At 38.3% G+C, this 19,199-nt stretch overlaps 1 protein-coding gene across 4 annotated transcripts in view; it reads right to left on the bottom strand.

Moving 5' to 3' along the window:
- Positions 1 to 3,650: 3,650 nt before the first annotated feature.
- MCHR2 (melanin concentrating hormone receptor 2) overlaps positions 3,651 to 19,199 on the bottom strand; it is a 54,875-nt gene continuing 39,326 nt past the window's right edge. For 3 of the 4 annotated variants that reach the window (XM_032408173.1, XM_032408172.1, XM_032408174.1), the window contains 3 exons: positions 17,769 to 17,963; positions 14,924 to 15,043; positions 5,553 to 5,868 (listed from right to left, as the gene is read on the bottom strand). In XM_032408173.1, coding sequence (XP_032264064.1) covers positions 5,553 to 5,868; positions 14,924 to 15,043; positions 17,769 to 17,963 — 631 coding nt within the window. Of the gene's footprint in view, positions 5,869 to 14,923; positions 15,044 to 17,768; positions 17,964 to 19,199 lie in introns of all 4 variants that reach the window. The other variant, XM_032408171.1, reaches the window with a different exon arrangement.

Below are 19,199 nucleotides of genomic sequence, written 5' to 3'. Positions count from 1 at the left end.
GGTGGATCTTAAATGATGGGTGTGATATGTTAATTAACTTGATTGTGGTAATCATTTCACAATCGATACATATATCAAAACATCAAGTTGTATACCTTAAAAATAGTATTCCTATTTGTCAATTACACTTTAATATATCTCGAAAAAATCCTCTGTTAAAACTTGGGGGAGAAAAGGAATCTGTATTTTAACAGTATCCCCAACTGATATGCATGCGTTGTAAATTTTGAGAAGCAATGGCATAGTGAATGGATAAGGGCTTCAGATCTGGGTTTGAATTCTGAGTGCCCCTTGCTAACTATGTAATCTGAGGCTGGCTACCTCAAGCTCTGAGTTCCTCATCTATAAAACGGTGACAATAACAACAATAACAGGATGTAGCTTTGAGGGTTGGTGTGAGGATTATATAAGATTATGCTCAATATCTGGCACATCTTGTGTACTCAACAAATGTTAGTTAAGCATACACAACTATTGTCATTGTCTAGTTGGCAGCATTTTTTTTTTTCTCCCAATGGACCATTGTGATAATTTCCTGCCTGCTTTTCTAGTTTTAGGCTCTTCCCATTCATTCTATCCTATACTCCAGTGCCAGTTATTTCCACCAGCAAAGATCTGATTGTGATACTGCTCTCCTCAAAAATCTTCAGGGCCTCCCACTGCATTTCTTAGCATTTTACTGCATTTGTGAGCCAAACTTCTTTGCATGAAATTTACCGCCTCCTACTGTCTGAGTGCAGCCCAGAAAGAATGATACGCTGGAAACAGGGAAGGAGCTTCAAAATTTTGCCCTTGTTTTAACAAGAAAAAGCTGTTTGACTTTGTCTACCCCTCTTTGGGCTCCAACTTTTCTAATTCATACAATTAAGTAGTTTGGTTAATAGTTTTTACCAAAGGTCTTTTATATCTAGTGACTAATGAGGCTGGAACTGAAACCAACTCTACTGCACATTAGGAATTCCAGAACTTTTGCACAATACTGAAAACTGAGGAGAGGGACCCCATTCCTTATTTCTTATTCCTGGAAATAAGTTTGTCAGCTGTTTGAAAATGTTAAAAAGAAAACCACAGGTCCAAAAGAGTGTCACTTAGACCAGGTTCCCAAACCATGGCTTATTACCTAACCTCATTACAGTTTCAATCTTCCCCAGAAACATCGTCTTAACTAGTTGGTCAGAAATGTTTTGATCAGTGCCAACGAGTTTGTTGCATGGGCCTTCTCCATCCCCCAAAGGAAGATGAGGTCATCTTCCTGGTAAGACCTCTTGCCTTTACCCCAAAGGAAAGTGGTCTTGCCTGGAATAATCCCTTTCTTTTGTTAGTAACTTTCTTGCCCCATGCTCCTTCTATAAGGACCTTCCATTTTGTACAACTCCTTGAGAGCCCTTCTGTTTGCTAGATGGGATACTAATTGATTCATGAATCCTTTAATAAAGTCAATTAAATCTTTAAAATTTACTCGCTTGAATTTTTGTTACTTAACAGGAACAAATCTACATATGATATTTTAGAAAACTTATTTTTTTTTTAAGATTTTATTCATTTATTTGTCAGAGGGAGAGAGAGAGAGGGAGGGCACAAGCAGAGGGAGAAGCAGGCTCCCCGCTGAGCAAGAAGCCTGATGCGGGGCTCGATCCCAGGATCCTGGGATCATGTGATCATGACTGGTGCTGAAGGCAGACACTTAACCAACTGAGCCACCCAGGAATCCCTAGAGAGCTGTTATTAAAAAGTGCCTACTATTACTTAAATCTTTTAGGGAAAGAGATACTTGTCTTGAATGTTTTTTTCAGAGAAATAGCAAGTGTATTAAAATTAAGAAGAACAACACATTTTATTATATGTGTTAGAGAAACAACTGTATTCTCAGTAAAAATCATGCATTTTAGAAATGTTTTTTGCTTTTGATTAGGACGCGACTTTATACTTCTGAATAGGTTTCTTTTTTTTTTTTTTTTAAGATTTTATTTGTTTATTTGACAGAGAGAGAGAGACAGCAAGAGAGGGAACACAAGCAGGGAGAGTGGGAGAGGGAGAAGCAGGCTCCCCGCTGAGCAGGAAGCCCAATGCGGGGCTTGATCCCAGGACCCTGGGATCAAGACCTGAGCCGAAGGCAGACGCTTAACGACTGAGCCACCCAGGTGCCCCTGAATAGGTTTCTGATATAAGAGTATACCTTTGAAGCAGTCTCCCAGAATTACATTCCCAGTAAGGAGTAATGGAGCCCAAGTTAAGTTTTTTTCTCAAGAAACTTCAAGTTTTATTTTCAGGATGCCATGTTAAGTTTTTCAGTTGTTCAGGTAGCAAGTACTTATAGCTTTGTTGCTATAGAAATAAAATTTCAAAATTATTTACATTTCTTTCTCAATCCTGTGCCTGAAAAAAAGTAAAACATTTTGTGAGGTGTTTAATTAATTTAGATTCTTTTATATGATTCTTTTATGTATTTGGGTTTAGGTATTCATTAGTAGGGAGGAAATCAGTTGGTAGAGAATTGTTTCATTGAATGATAGAGATGAGTACATTTAATCTTAGAAGAAAATGCAACGATGAATTGTCAATATATTTTTTTTCTCAATTCAGTGATGTGCACTTTACCCACATGCTAGTGTTTTTGAAATTAGGGTATGTCTTACTATGAATGTGAATGTTTAATGTTGTATTTTTATTTCCCAAAGGCAGTTATTAAATTAATGGTGCATTTTACACATGAATTGTATTTTAGAATTGAGAAATCATTGGAGATGTTTTCTGCGTCACCCAAGGAGGTAGAATTGATCTACAGGACACAGGAGACACTGGATTTTTAATTCTTGAGATTGGGTAATGTTTTAGGCCTTAATTTTTTTCCGCCCAGTGGAGCCCAGCATAGTGTCCTGGAGGTAAATTGTTATGTAGATACCTGTTAAATAATGAATATACAAACACCAAAAATCAAGATACCAATTTAGCATAATCTTTTGGATGGACATTGCTGTATCTGAGCTAATTGCTGAAAGGGCAAATAAAATAATTTAATACTATCCTTCCTGGGCTGAAGTCATAAAGGAGTCATAGCTGTAGGGCTGTTCCTAGCCTTAGGCAAGGGAGGAGGCTACCTGTAGAAGTTTCTCTGAATGTGCAAAAATAACAATCTTTCTGGGTATTATTTTTCTTATCTGTAGCATCTGATAATCTCTAAAGTATCTTTCAAGTCCAAGATTCCATGACCCCTGTGATATCATAACCCATGAAAAGCAGTAATTTCTAGGACTTAGGTATAATACAAGTGCCTGAGAATCTGGTGTGATACTGTCATTTGACTATTAGCCATATTTAGGACACATTTTACTAATTCTGAACTCTTTATGCTTTGCTAAGGATAAACTATATTAAGGAAATATGAAATCCTTTATATAAGAAAGCCTTGAGAATACAAGCTACAAGCCAGAAGTAAATAAATATGTAAGCATTATTCATTGATTTATATTAATTGGTCAAAATTTAAATGAGGTACCTAAAATTGAATAAGCATATAGTTATGATTGTAAGTAATGACAAATACCCAAGTATTAATTAGATATGGGAAACTGATCATCAACTTGTCTTGAAAGTAAACATGTACACATATCATGGGCAAAAATACAAAACAGAGAATCTCTATCAGACCACTTCAGCAAATTTGCATGTGTGTGTGTGTTTGTGTGTGTGTATCCACTTATGTATAGAAAAACTGTATAAAGGCACAGAAATGAATTTAATAGCCACCCTTTTTATTTTGTACTTCGATTAAATGTTAAAGTTCTTTACAACTCTTAATACATATAAATTAAAACAAATCACTGACCAATTTACATATTGGAATTATTTGAGGCCTATTGGAAATGCTATTAGAAAAATGTCTGTTGGTTTAAAATCATTTATATCTTTAAATTCATAATATTTTCTGTATTAAAAAAGACAGTGGAGGTAAACTCTTCAACTGTTTTTCAATTACCAAGTGACAACATCTGTGTATGACCCATGGTGTTGGGTCTTCAGATGTCAGGGTTACTCACTGAACCCTGACTATTGCACCTTAGGGAAGTGAGAAGGAAGGTCGCTGGACTGTAGCCATGACCCAGCTTCTTCTGACATTGTAAAGGAGCACCTAGGCTCTGGGTGTAGCTCTGTAGAGCTCAGTTACAGAACTAAAATATCTCAGATGTGACCTACATCAGTCTCATGTTGTTTATATGACCTTTAACCCAGATATGTGTTTATATATTACCTTGTTTCAAAGTGGTCTTTAGAAGATCTAGAACCAAATACATTGGGTTAAAAGTCATGTGTCTTGACAATTGAGATATAAAAAAATGGACATTAGGTTGTTAAAAAAGCTGGTCTGTGACTCTTTTCTGTAAAGGGTAGATTAAAAATCAGTTTAAGACATCCATGGAGCAAGTGATTTTATGATTTACATGAAGGAAGTGGGTTTATAGATTTCATCCACAAACAAAATAACAGTGTTTACCTTTGTTGAAAATACAGGCTTTAGAAGCATTTCTTTCTTTTCTTTCTATACAAAGTGCATGTTTTATATAAGCCCAAAGAGGAAGAGATAGATATAATGAACATCTACAAATTTAAGGGGTATTACTTTTGTACCCTGGAACAAACACATACTGTACCTAAAGAGAGTGTATCTTGAGTGTATGCTTAACATCCTGAAGAATGCTATTATTAAAATGCAGATGCTGGTTTCTACAATTCATAAGCATGAGAACAAAGCTAACGCAAAATATACTAAACCATCAACTAATTTCTTACAGATAATAATTATTTCCTTAGGGGGCTGTAGAAGAAAGCAAAGCCCTCCACATTGTTGACTGTCTCCAGAATGATAGTTACAGGTTGCCAAAGTGGTGCTTTCAAAGGACAGAAACGGGCAGACCTGGATTTTAGCCCAGCTCTTATGTAGCCGTGCAGCATCAAGCTATCACTTAACCTTTCTGAGGCTAAGTAAATTGAGGTAATATGTACCTCATAGGTTTGTTACATGTGATCTTACATATTGCATATGTTCAGTACATGGTAACTGTTATGCTAACAGGTGGAGCTGATTATCGAAGGCATTAGATTGGACCATATGAAATTTTATAGATAAAAAATGGACAAATTTCAGACCTCATTGTAAGGTGTTCCCCTCCTAGGAACCTTAAGAGCACTGTTGCAGTGAGCAAAGTGTGGCCAGCAAGGCCAGATTTCCTTGGTGAGTTTTCAGTTAATAGTCATGGATGGCCTTTTTATCAGTGACTAGTTTATAATATGCTGAAATAACATCCACAACCATGGAGCTCAGGTATCTTAGACTATTCCATTCCTTACTCCCAATGCAGACAAATATTTTACATCTTACTAAAGTTAGCATATTAAACTCATTGCATTTGAATGGTTGCACTTCCGTTCCATGCTACTAAGCATCACAAGGACACAGGAAGGATGGACACAAGCATACTGTTTAACCTGCGCTTTCTAATAATACCAATAACATAGACAAGTCTATCTAGACTTTTGGTGATTCATGTACTCTCCTAAAAGCTTGATTTCAAGATATTTTCTATATTGTTGATTTCCCTGTCAGTCACTCTCCTTTGCACTTGAGGCAAGCGTTTCCGGAAATTCCCACTCAGCACGATGTAGAGAAAAGGGTTAATGCTGCTGCTGGCATAGCTGAAACAGATGGAGAGATAATAGCCTACGTGGAAGGCCAGCGTGGGCTGCTCCATCTGTAAGTTCACCAGTTGTATCACGTGATAGGGGGCAGCGCTTAGGATAAAGACCGCCACCAGTACAAGCACCATCTTCGTCAGCTTCATCACTCTCTCCTTTGGAACACTGGTGTTGTAACTACAAAGGAAACATTAGGATAGACAGAACATAAACAACCATAGAAATTATGGGCAATGATTTTCTAGAACTTTCATCAACAGAGATGTAATGCAGTTACCATGTGCCCCCTGATATGTTGTGATGAGAAGAACTGATTTTCCCCCCAAACACATAACTACAGTCTAATTGTGATACAATATCAGACAAATCCGGATTGGGAACATTCTACAGGATACCTGACCAGTACTCCTTAATACCCTTGAGGTCATGAAAAATAAGGAAAGAGTGGGAAACTGTCATAGACCAGAGGAGACTGGGGAGACATGACAACTAAATACAATATGGTATTCTGCATTGAATCCTAGACCAGAAAGAGGACTTTAATGGAAAAACTGGAGAAATCCAATAAGGGATAGAGTTTAGTTAGTAGTAATGTACTAATGCCTTTTTCTTTGCTTTGACAAATGCATCATGGTAAGGTAGGATATTAATGGAGAAACAAAGTGAGGAGTATATAGGAACTCTCTCTACTGTTTATGCAACTTTTCTATTAATTTAAAATTATTCCAAAATAAAAAATATTTTTAAATTCCCAAGTTTTATCATGTTATATTATATTTAGACATTTAATAGAAATGTCCCAGGGACATAGTTGAAGCAGATGAATAAGCCTGAGGAATAATATAAAAAAAGCATGGCAACTGAAAGTCTATGTAAGGTAAAGATTCCTCTGCAGTTTATCACAGTAGGCACCATCATTCTTCTAAGTTCTTCCATTTTGAGGGATAACTGGCAGTATGAGTTCTGTTTCATAAGATGCTCTTTGCATTTCTGAGAAAAGTGCTGGGAACAAAATGATCTGCTTTGGAGAACTGTCTTCAAAGGGCTCAAGCATCCTCTCCAGCTGTCAGTGTCTTAATATTCCATGTGATTCCATTTCAAATGTCTCACTAGCTCAGCTGCCTGTGATACATTTATTTTAGAGGCTAAGTTATTTTTCTATAACTGTGGCTGCTTCCCTTTCCCATTCTAAACAGACCACCCTTTAAGAATGCAATATTTCCAAAGAATTTCAAGAAGCTAAGTGAGAAAAAGTGTCATGGGTCAATAGAACACCTAAAATTTTGGTACCAGAGTTTGCCATGAATTTTTACTCATAGTCAAATTGATCACCCATTTGACTTCTAGGGGAGATGGTGGGTTATAAACTCACCGTATCCCATGGATACACCTACATAACACCCACATCAGTGTAAATAGCCTAGAAAATGACCCAAAGCCTGGCAGAACAGACTCTCCATGGTTAATCATAGAGAAGAGAGTATATCAAAAATGATTGGAAGGACAAAGAAGAACTAAACTGACATGTGAGACTGTCTTCAGGAGAGCAGAAAGCTGCATGCATGAATAAGGCAGAGGAGCAGACCCTACACCAGGTACTCTAGGCAGGGGGGATTTGAACTCAGAAGATGATTCTCCACATTTGGCTTTAAACCAGAGGGGCTTAACTTTACAAATTTTTACAGTCAGTGAGGCTTAACACCTGGAACTTTAAAAATTAACAGGCTCAGCTCTGGGAGAGCCAAAGGGTGGTAGGAACTGAGTTCCCACCCTTAAGGAGACAGGCCAATAAACAGTTTCTTGGAGATATAGAATAGAAGCAGCAGTTTGAAAAATGCATGGGGCTTACTGGAAGATTTATTTACTAATCTCAGAACATTTGCTGGAGGAGCAGAGATCATTAGGAGACTTCTCCAAGAATAAAAGAGCTGGTGGTGCCATTTCCCTCTCCTGCCCTCCAGCCTAGATAAATGGACACCTAGGGAACCAACATGAACACTCTCTACCTGGTATGCTAACAGCGTGCCCCACCCCCCTGCTCTCCTCAGAACTGACCTCTCCAACCTGCCCTTGGCAGTCCTCAAATGTGGCTACAGGTCCTCTCCCAGAGCAGATCTATGCAAATTTTGCTAACCCTGCATGCCCCAACCCCACATGCTGCGGATCTGCCTTCTCCAATATACTTTTGGCTGGAGCCCATTCAAAACACTGCCACAAGCTTGGCAGTGTGCAAACAGCACTGACAGTGGCCAGCAGCACTACAAAGTGACTCCTGCCCTGGGGAGAGGGGAAGATAACCACACACACAAGTTCCACTGTGGCCCCAGCAGTGGGCTAGGGGCAGACATCTCTGGTCTGACTGCAGGCCCCACCCACCAATGAAAGCTTCTCAGGGGACAACACAGGGAGAGTGCCCTCCAGTTCAATGTGACTGCAACTCTGGCAGATGCATGGTTTGACCCAACTCAAGCCCAAGACAGCCCCATACTGATCCGTTAACAACACAGGAACCAAACCCTGCCCACAGCAGGCAGAGAGAGCCATTGCAGATGACTAGACTGAAAGCAAATGCAGTTCAGCCATAATAGTAAGGCACATGCAACACATATAGGAGACACCCCTGAAGTGCCAGGTTCTGGTGAACAGGGAACATTGCACTGCAGAGCACTATGGGACCTCTTCTTCATAAGGCCACTACTTGCAAGAGCAGAAGATGTAGCTGACTTTCCTAACACATAGAAACAGACACTTGTGAATCCCCAGGCTGATTTTTATAGATATACTTATTTTTGCTGCTTTTGTGCTTTCTACTTTTCTTACTCCTGCTTATGGTCTTAGATAGATGTTAGATAAGATGAGGATCAGAGGAATGGGCCCCAAATGAAAGAACAGGACAAAATCATAGCAAGAGAGCCAATGAAATGGAGGTGAGCAATATGCCTGATAGAGAATTTAAGGTAATGGTCATAAAGATACTCACTGGACTTGAGAAATTACTGAAAGTAAAAATACACTAGGGGGAATTAATAGTAGAACAGAGGTATGTGTGCTGGCAAAATGAGCACAAAATAGTAAAACAGAGGAACCAGAAGAATGGATCAGCGACCTAGAAGACAGAATAATGGAAAGCAATCAAGCTGAACAGGAGAGAAAAAATAAAATAAAAAATGAGAATAGATTAAGAGAACTCAGCAACACAATCAAGCATAATAATATTTGCATCACAGGGATTCCAGAAGGAGAAGAGAGAGAAAAGGGGGCAGAAAATTTATTTGAAGAAATAATAGCTGAAAACTTCCCTAATTGGAGGAAGGAGAAAGACTTCCAGATCCAGGAGGCACAGAGAGCTCCCAATAAAACCAACCCAAGGAGATACACAGCAAGCCACATAATAATTAGAATGGCAAAAAACAGTGATAAAGTGAGAATTTTAAAAGCAGCAAGAGAAAAGAAAACATTTACATATAAGGGAAACCCCATAAGACTTTGAGTTGATTTTGCAGGCAAGAAGGGAGTGTCATGATATAGTCAAAATGCTGCAAGAAAAAAAAACAAAACCCTGCAACCAAGAATGCTCTATTAAGCAAGGCTATCATTCAGAATAGAAGGAGAGATAAAGAGTTCCCTAGACAAATAAAAGTTAAAGAAATTCATCACCTCTAAACCAACCTCACAAGAAATATTAAAGGGGATTCTCTGAGTGGAGAGGAAAGACCATAAGCAGGAGTAAGAAAAGTAGAAAGCACAAAAGCAGCAAAAATAAGTATATCTATAAAAATCAGCCTGGGGATTCACAAAATAAAAGGATGTAAAGTTTAACACTATATACCTAAAATATTGGGGGTAAGGAAGTAAAAATTTAGTGCTTTTAGATCTAGGGTTCAAACTTGAGAGACCATCAACTTAATACAGACTGCTATATGCATAAATACATATCAACTTAATACAGACTGCATATGCATTATGTTATATATAACATAATGATGACCACAAATCAAAAACCAGTAATAGATATGCAAAATATAAAGAGAAGAATCCAGGTATATCACCAAAGAAAGCCATCAAACCATGAGAGAAGAGGGTAAGAGAAGAAAGGAACAAAGAAGAACTACAAAAACAACCATAAAATAATTTAAAAAATGACAATAAGTACATACCTATCAATAATTACTTTTAATGTAAATGGACTAAATGCTCCAAAGATAGGGTGACTGAATGGATAAACAAGTAAGACCCATCTATATGTTGCATACCAGAGACTCATTTCATTCCTAAAGACACATGCAATTTGAAAGTGAAGGGATAGAAAACATTTATCATGCAAATGGAAGTAAAGAAAAAGCTGGGGTAGCATTACTTATATTGGACAAAATAGACTTAAAAAAAGAGACCATACAAGAGACAAAGGATACTACATAGTCATATAGGGAACAATCCAACAAGAACATATTACAATTGTAAATATTTATGGAACCAACATGGGAACACCCCAATACATAAAGCAGCTATAAACAAAAATGAAGGAAGTAATTGATAGTGATAAACTAATAGTAGGGGACTTTAACACTCCACTTGTATCAATGGATAGATCAGATAGAAAAGCAACAAGGAAATAGTAGCTTTGAATGATACATTGGACCAGACAGACCCAACAGATGTATTCAGAACATTCCATTTTATAAGAGTGGAATACACATTCTTTCAAGTGCACATGGAACATTCTCCAGAATAGATCACATGTTAGGCCACAAAACAAGTCTTAACAAATTAAAGAAGATCAAAGTCATATCATGCATGCTTTTCTGACCATATGCAATGAAACTAGAAATCAACCACAAGAAAAAATCTAGAAAGAACACAAATACATGGACGTTAAATAACATGCTACTAAATAATGAGTGAGTCAACCAAGAAATCAAAGAGGAAATAAAAAAATATGGACACAAATGAAAATGATAACATAATGGTCCCAAATCCTTGGGATGCAGTAAAAGCTGTTCTCTGGGGGAAGTTTATAGCAATACAGGCTTACCTCAATAAGCAAAAAAAAAAAAAAAAAAAAACTCAAATAAACATCCTACTTTTATACATAAAGAGCTAAAACAAGAACAAACAAAACCCAAAATCAATAGAAGGAAAGAAATAGTAAATATTAGAGCAGAATAAATGAAACAGAAACAAAAAACCACAATAGAACAGATCAATGAAACCAGGAACTGGTTCTGTGGAGATCCACAAAATTGATAAAATGTTAGCTAGACTCATTTTAAAAAAAAAGGACTCAAATAAAATCAGAAAGAGAAGAAATAACAACCAACACTACAGAAATGGAAAGGATCATAAGAAAATATTATGAAAAATTATATGCCAACAAATTAGACAATCTATAAGAAATGAATACATTCCTAGAAACATATAGTTTCTCAAAACTTAATCAGGAAGAAATAAAAAATTTGAATGGACTGATTACCAGCAATGAAATTGAATTAGTATCAAAAAACTCCCAACAAACAGAAGTCCAGACCAGATGGCTTCACAGGTGAATTGTGCCAAACATTTAAAGAAGAGTTAATACCTATTCTCAACCTATTCCAAAAAATATAAGAGGAAGGAAAGCTTCCAGATTCATTCTCTGAGGTCAGCATTACCCTGATACCAAAACCAGATAGAGACACTACAAAAAAAAGAGAACTGTAGGTCAATATCTCTGATGAACATAGATGCAAAAATCCTCAACAAAAATTAGCAAATTGACTCCAACAGTACATTAAAATCATTCACCACAATTAAGTGGGATTATTCCTGGAATGCAAGGTGGTTCAATATTCACAAATCAATCAATATGATACATCATATTAACAAGAGAAAGGATAAAAACCATATGACCATTTCAGAAGATGTAGGAAAAGCATTTTGCAAAGTACAACACCCATTCATGATAAAAACCCTCAACAAAATAGGTTTAGAGGGAGGGTCCCTCAACATCATAAAGGCCATATATGAAAAACCCAAAGCTAACATCATACTCAGTGAGGAAAACTGAGAGCTTCCCCACTACGATCAGGAACATGGCAAGGATGTTCTCTTTCACTACTTTTATTCAACATAGTACTGGAATTCTTAGCCACAGCAATCAGCCAGCAAAGAGAAATAAAAGACATCTAAATTGAAAAGAAGTAAAACTTTCACTATTATGCAGATACATGATACTATATTTAGAAAACCCTGAAGACTCCACTAAAAATATCTACTAGAACTGATAAGTGAATTTAGTAAGGTTGTGGGATACAGATAAATATAGAGAAATCTGTTGCATTGGTATACACTAGTAATGAGTAGCTAGAAAGAGAAATTAAGGTAACAATCCCATTTACAACTGCAGCAAAATTAATAAAATGCCTAGGAATAAACTTAACCAAGGAGGTAAAAGATCTGTGCTCTGAAAACAATAAAACACTGATGAAAGGAATTGAAAATACGACAAACAGATGGAAAGATATTTCATGCTCATGGAATGGGAAAACAAATATTGTTAAAATGTCCATACTACCCAAAGCAATCTACAGATTTAATGCAGTCCCTATCAAGATACCAACAGCATTTTTTTCACAAAACTAGGACAAATAATCCTAAAATCTGTATGGAAACACAAAAGGCCCTGAATAGCCAAAGCAATCTTAGAAAAAGAAGAACAATCCTGGAGGTATCACAATTCCAGATTTCAAGACATACTACAGAGATGTAGTAATCAAAACAGTCTCATACTGGCACAAAAAATAGACACATACATCAATGGAACAGAATAGAGTGCCCAAAAATAAACCCACAATTATATATATGGTCAATTAATCTTTGACAAAAGAGGCAAGAATGTGCAATGGGAAAAAGACATTCTCTTCAACAAATGGTGTTGGGAAACTGGACAACTACATACAAAAGAATGAATCTGGACCACTTTCTCATACCATGAGCAAAAATAAACTCAGAATGGATGAAGGACCTAAATGTGAGACCTGAATCCATAAAAATCCCAGAAGAGAGCACAGGCAGTAATTTCTCTGACATCAGCCATGGCAACATTTTTCTAGATAGGTCTTCTGAGGCAGGGGAAACAAAAGCAAAAATAAACTATTGGGACTACATTAAAATAAAAAGCTTCTTCACAACAAAGGAAACTATCAACAAAACAAAAAGACAACCTATTAAATGGGAGAAGGTATTTGCAAATGACATACCTGATAAAGGGTTAGTACCCAAAATATATAAAGTACTTACACAACTCACCACCAAAAAACCAAATACTCCAGTTCAAAAATGGGCAGAAGATAGGAACAGATATTTCTCCACAGAAGACATACAGATGGTCAACAGACATGAAAAGATGCTCAACATCACTCATCATCAGGGAAGTGCATTTCAAAACCACAATGAGATACTACCTCATACATATCAGAATGGCTAAAATAAAAAAAAAGAAAAAAACAGGTGTTGGTGAGGTTGTGGAGAAAGAAGAACGCTCTTGCACTGTTGGAGGGAATGCAAACTGGTGCAGCCACTGTGGAAACAGTATGGAGGTTCCTTAAAAAATTAAAAAAAGAATTACCATATGATCCAGTAATGCACCACTGGGTATTTACCCAAAAAAACCCAAAAACACTAGTTTGAAAAAGATATATGTAACCCTGTGTTTATTGCAGCATTATTTACAATAGCCAAGATATGAAAGCAACTGCAGTGTCCATTGATAGACAACGATAAAGAATGTGTGATATATACATATGATGGAATATTACTCAGCCATAAAAAAGAATAAAATCTTGCCATTTGCAACAACATGGATTGAGCCACAGAGTATAATGCTGAGGGAATTAAGTCAGTCAGAGAAAGACAAGTACCATATGATTTCACACATATGTGGAAGAAACAAAACAAATGAAGAAAGCAAAAAAAGAGACAAATAAAAAAATAGACTCTTAAAAATAGAGAAGAAACTAGTGGTTGGCAGAGGGGATGTGGGTGGGGGGATGGTTGAAATAGGTGAAGGGGATTAAGAGGGGATTAATTAAGAGGCGGTTATGTGTGGGAAATCTAGTGATCTTGTCTGTCCAAAGCAAATACAGTAATTTGTTGTAAGGACAAATTTTGATAATATTTTTAAAATCCAACATATTATGTATTCACTGACTCACTCACTTGAACAACTTGGTATGGATAATTTCAAGTAGAAAATAATTTTTTTATTTTTTATTTTTAAAGATTTTATTTATTTATTTGACAGAGAGAGACACAGCAAGAGAGGGAGCACAAGTAGAGGGAACACAAGGAGAGGGAGAAGTGGGCTTCCCGCCGAGCAGGGAGCCTGATGTGGGGCTCTATACCAGGACCCTGGGATCATGACCTGAGCCGAAGGCAGACGCTTAACAACTGAGCCACCCAGGCGCCCCTAGAAAATAATTTTTTAAAAAGATTTATTTATTTATGTGTAGAGAGAAACAGGACGTGCACAGGGGAGGTAGGGACAGAGAGGGAGAGGGAGAGAATCCTCAGCAGGCCCTTCCCAACCCCCTACCCCTCAACTGAGTGTGGAGCATAGGCAGGGTTCCATCTCAGGACCCTGAGAGCATGAGCTGAGCCAAAGTCAAGAGTCGGATGCTTAACCGACTTAGCCACCAAGGCCAGGCCCCCCTAGAAAATAATTTAGATTTATTCATAGAGTTTTAGAGACAAATATCTTTAAAGGTTCTTCCCAAGTCTATTGTCTTAGGGTAAGTCTCCGGTTTTATTTAGTCCTAATTAATCTTGTCCTAAGTATTCAAATATTAATGAGATCCCTATCCTCCAAATTAAAAATTTAAAACACAAAAATTAGAAAGTTATACATGGCATCTAAGATATTTACATATGTACACAACTCTGCAAAGTGTACAAATAAAACGTTTAAATAACATTATTGATGACAAATATAAAAGTATTCTTTAAATAGTATCTTGAGTTCTGTTTACATTTTTATGAAACCGTTACATCAGTGATTGCAACATTTATCACTGAGAGATCCTCAAATAGCTGCTTCAGAACATGTCCTGTTTTCACAAATTGCTCATGCAGACATTAATGCCCATATGTCTAAATGTGGTATGTTTCAAGTGATTGTTGTTTAAAATTCTGTTGTAGATGTCTTAGGATCTCTGAATTGTTCTTTCAACAAATAAAGCAAGATAGGGTAAACACTTACCATCTGGTATCCTTATTCTGTTGATACATCTCCCAAGTATAGCATAAAATTAAAATATAGCACACCAAAATCAAAGGCAAAGGGAAAAAAAAAGTTGTTATCGTCAAATAAAGTGTATACCTGTAAAATGAGAGAGAGAGAGAGAAGACATGACTGTCATATTCACAATGCCAGGAACTTTTACAGTTTATGAGGCATGATTCTCTAATTTTTCAGGGCCCAGGATAAAAGTTCTTGGAAAAGTTAAGGATCTTTGCTGCTTTTACATAGAGAAAAATAAAATAAGATAAAAACAGAGAGGGGGGCAAACCATAAGAGACTCTTAACTATAGGGAACAAACTGAGGGTTCCTGGAGGGGAGGTGGGTGGAGGGATGGAGTAACTGGGTGATGGGCATTAAGGAGGGCACTTGATGTAATGAACACTGGGTGTTATTATGCAAGTAATGAATCACTAAATTCTAGCCCTGAAACTAATACTACACTATATGTTAACTAACTTAAATTTAAATAAAATCTTGAAAGAAAAAAATAAAAGAAACTGCAAAAAAAAAAAAAAAAGTCTTGCTCTTCATTGTTTGCTAGCAACAGTGCTTATCTCTTCTCTAGCCAAGCCTGAGGCTAGTGAGTATGAACAGGTGAGATATGTATTACCATTATCTTTTAGTGTTATTAACAACAATATGGACTAGCAGGTAGCATTTATTATATAATAGGCACTGATCTGAGTACTTTACATACTTCAGTCCACTGAATCTCTGCAATCCCATGAGTACAACTGCCATTAATATTCTCATGTTACAGAAGAACAAACTAAGGCACAGTGGGGTTAAGTGGCTTGCCCAAGGTTATCCAGCTAGTAATGAGCAGAAGTGGGATTTGAACCCAGACAGACAGTTGAGCTGCACAACCCACACTTGTAATCAATGCTCCAGATGGCCTTTCAAAGGGCCTGTTGTGAAATGAGCCCGTCTTTTCCTTGGTGCTCCCCCAGGGGAAATTCTCAGGTAAGCCAACTCCATTTCTGCACAGACGCCAGGTGTCTTCCTTCCTGGAAGAACCTTGGCGTTGGTGGAAGAAGGCAGCCCACGTTGGGTGGGTGTGGACAGGGTGGCAGGAAGAGAGAGCACCTGGGACTAGAGGGACTCTGAAAGCCACACAGTGGTTCCAGTCTCAGTTCCCCATGAGAACTTAATTCTGGGAAGATCAACAGAGGCTAGAACCTCAGAATATCCTTTATGATAACCAACCAAAAATAGCAGAAGCAGATGCTGGTGCAAAACAGTGAAGCATTGTTATTTCTTTGACACAGGCTGAAGTTCTACAGTCATCTCAGGTTGGGCTCCTCTTTAAGATACATTGGGGTCCATATTAATGTATCGGCCACCAGTGATTAAATATCATTTCACCTTTAAATTGGCAGATGGTTTTTATCTGTGAGTGCAGCCAGTGCTGGTGGGAGAAATAATGAATAAACAATTGATCCTAGTGATGTTGCGGTCCTCTGGAGATTTTCATTACTGGATTTGTAGCCTTGCAAGGGCCTCTACCTCCATCCCTCTTGGGCTGTGACTACATGATGCAGAAATGACTCATCTATTTAACAAGTGGTGGATGGGAAAAAGGAATCTTCCAGATTGACTTGAGATAATGTATGCAAAAAGCACCTAGCACGATACATGGCCCTTAGTAGGCCATCAAAAAATTTTAGTCATAGACTTCAATTGAAGTCATAGACTTCAAAAATTTCAAATAAAATTTTTGACTTAATTTTTCCTTTCAAATTAAAATGTGAGAAATCCCTGTGTTGGCTTCTGTATTAGTTACTGAGAGCTGCTGTAACAAAATACCACAAACCCGATGGCTTGAAACGACAGAAATTTATTGTGTCCATTCTGGTGATAGAAGTGTGAAAATAAGGTTGTTGGCAGGGTTGGCTCCTTTCGGATGCTCTGAGGGAGAATCTGCCTTTCTCCTTGCCTCTGCTGGTTTCTGGCAAAACCTTGCTGTTACTTCACTTGTAGATGCATCACCCTAGTCCCTGCCTCTGTCTTCACAGGCTTTCTCCCTGTGTGTCCCTTCAAATCTTGCTCTCCTCATGAGGACACCAATCCCTGGATTGGGGGCCGGCTCTAATCCAGCAGGACCTCGTTTAACTTGATGATGTCTGCAAAGACCCTATTTCTAAATAAGGTCACATTCACAGGTACTGAGGATTAGGACTTGAATATGGGGGGAAACACCATTCAACCACACTCCAGTGGCATACCAATAAGGTCTGAGTCTCAGTAACTCCTAGACAATTTCGGAAATTTTGCCCCTCCCTTGATTTTTGCATTCCTGCTGTGTCTGGTTGCCATGGATCTTTAAAATCCATATTTAAATATATTTGTGTCCATTGAGGCTACATAATTAAACTCCAAATCTTTTTCTTTTTCTTTCTTTTTTTTTTTTTAAGATTTTTTATTTATTTATTTGACAGAGAGAGACACAGCGAGAGCAGGAACAGAAGCGAGGGAGTGGGAGAGGGAGAAGCATGCTTCCCGCCGAACAGGGAGCCCGATGTGGGACTCGATCCCAGGTCCCTGGGATCATGACCTGAGCCGAAGGCAGACGCTTAACGACTGAGCCACCCAGGCGCCCAAACTCCAAATCTTTTTCTAAAGGTTACCCTCCTCTTAAAATCAAGCTACCAACCTGATTGTGGAAAGCAGAAAAGTAAGCGGGAGACTGCCCCTTAGAGGATCCCCAAAGACACTCTACGTGGCTGCTCACATGTTGACAAGGAGGATGAAGCACTTCACAACTTAATTCAACTCTATTTTTCTTAAGTTTTAACAACCTACCGGAGTACATCGTCAGGGGATGTTAAATCAAAAGCACAACTCTCCACGCCGTCTTTAAATTTGATGACCTTCGAGTAGACCCAGACAGGCAAAGCCAGAATGAAGGAAGCTGCCCAAAGGCCCAAATTGATGCGGATGGTCTTGTACCTCGTTCTCCAACTTGTAAGTCGAAATGGTTGGACGAGAGCCAAGTACCTGCAAAGCCAGTTAAGAAGGGTTTGGGAACAATCAATAAAAGCACTGAGCTCCAAGGATGAAAGGTTCATGACAAAAGTAAATTATTAGTATTATTATCCTCCCTGAAGCACACCTCCATCAGGGTAAAAGAAAGTTATATTTTTTAAGAGCTGGCTGGTACCCGCAGAGAAAACAACTCTTGACCCTGCAAGTCTGAATAAACCACTCACTGAAATAGCTGTCATTTCCATGAACACACTGATAATGGTGAAATTCAGCCCTGTGCAAACTCTCTCTTTACAAAGGTGCTTCCCAGGCTAGGCTCTGGAAAACGTGGTCTCTGAGTTGGGGTTTCCTCCAGGAGGGAGAGGCTCTCTTTCCAGTAGGATTTACTGCCATGGAGGCAGGAAGGAGGCGAGTGCTCTGGCTGGTAGGAGAGTCTGCCGGCAGGATGAGGCTCTGGCCCACCGGGACAGACATTTTGCCCAGATGGCTTTCCAGTGGGGGCCCCAGGCTCCTGGAGGTTCAGTTCACAGAAATCACAGTGAGGATACACAAATGTGACTAGTACAGACAATGCAAATTCCTCAGGGAACTCAGGCTGGAGGCCAGAGAGGGGAAATGGGCTAATTTCATAGGGAGAGGGGTTTTCTTTCTTCTCTTTATTCTATTTCTGATTCAGAAAAAAGGATAATCATTAATTAAACTTGAAGTCCTGACATACCAAATATATTTGGTTCTCTAGAAAATCCAAGAAGAATTTTTCAGAGCCAACTGAAAGCTAAAGAGCCGAGACCCAGAAGGAAGAGTATTTGTGAAAGCGCACTTTTGCTGGAGGTGCGGGTGTTGGAAGGCAGCGTTTGCAGACATTAAATTAATGTAAAATATGTTTTGATGGTCATTGAATTTTTGTAGAGCTACTTAAGGAAGATTTATAAAAATAAAAAATTTCCTATCCCCTGTTCTTTCAATTTTGCATAAGAGGCAGGACTTTTTAAGGGAAAACTTAGTTAAGGGACCCTTTGGCACGCAGGGAGATTCTTGCGGCCCAGGGCACCCCCGCTGCTCCTCCTCCTGAATACTGCACTTTCATCACCTGCGGCTAAGGAGAGAAGGACCCCTCCCCACCCCTCCTGCCCCTGCTGGGGAAGGGGATGGGGTAGTGATTGCACAGCAGCCCAGCCATCATTCTGTCTGGGATTAAAGGATGATGGAGTCATGGCATCAATAGATTAGCGAATCTTCTCTGATTAT

The sequence above is a fragment of the Phoca vitulina genome, unplaced genomic scaffold (genome assembly GCF_004348235.1).
Source record: "Phoca vitulina isolate PV1807 unplaced genomic scaffold, GSC_HSeal_1.0 scaffold9, whole genome shotgun sequence".
NCBI classification, from domain to species: domain Eukaryota; kingdom Metazoa; phylum Chordata; class Mammalia; order Carnivora; family Phocidae; genus Phoca; species Phoca vitulina.
The sequence above is the reverse complement of the archived record's forward strand: the minus strand, read 5'-3'. Positions and strand labels throughout refer to the sequence as shown.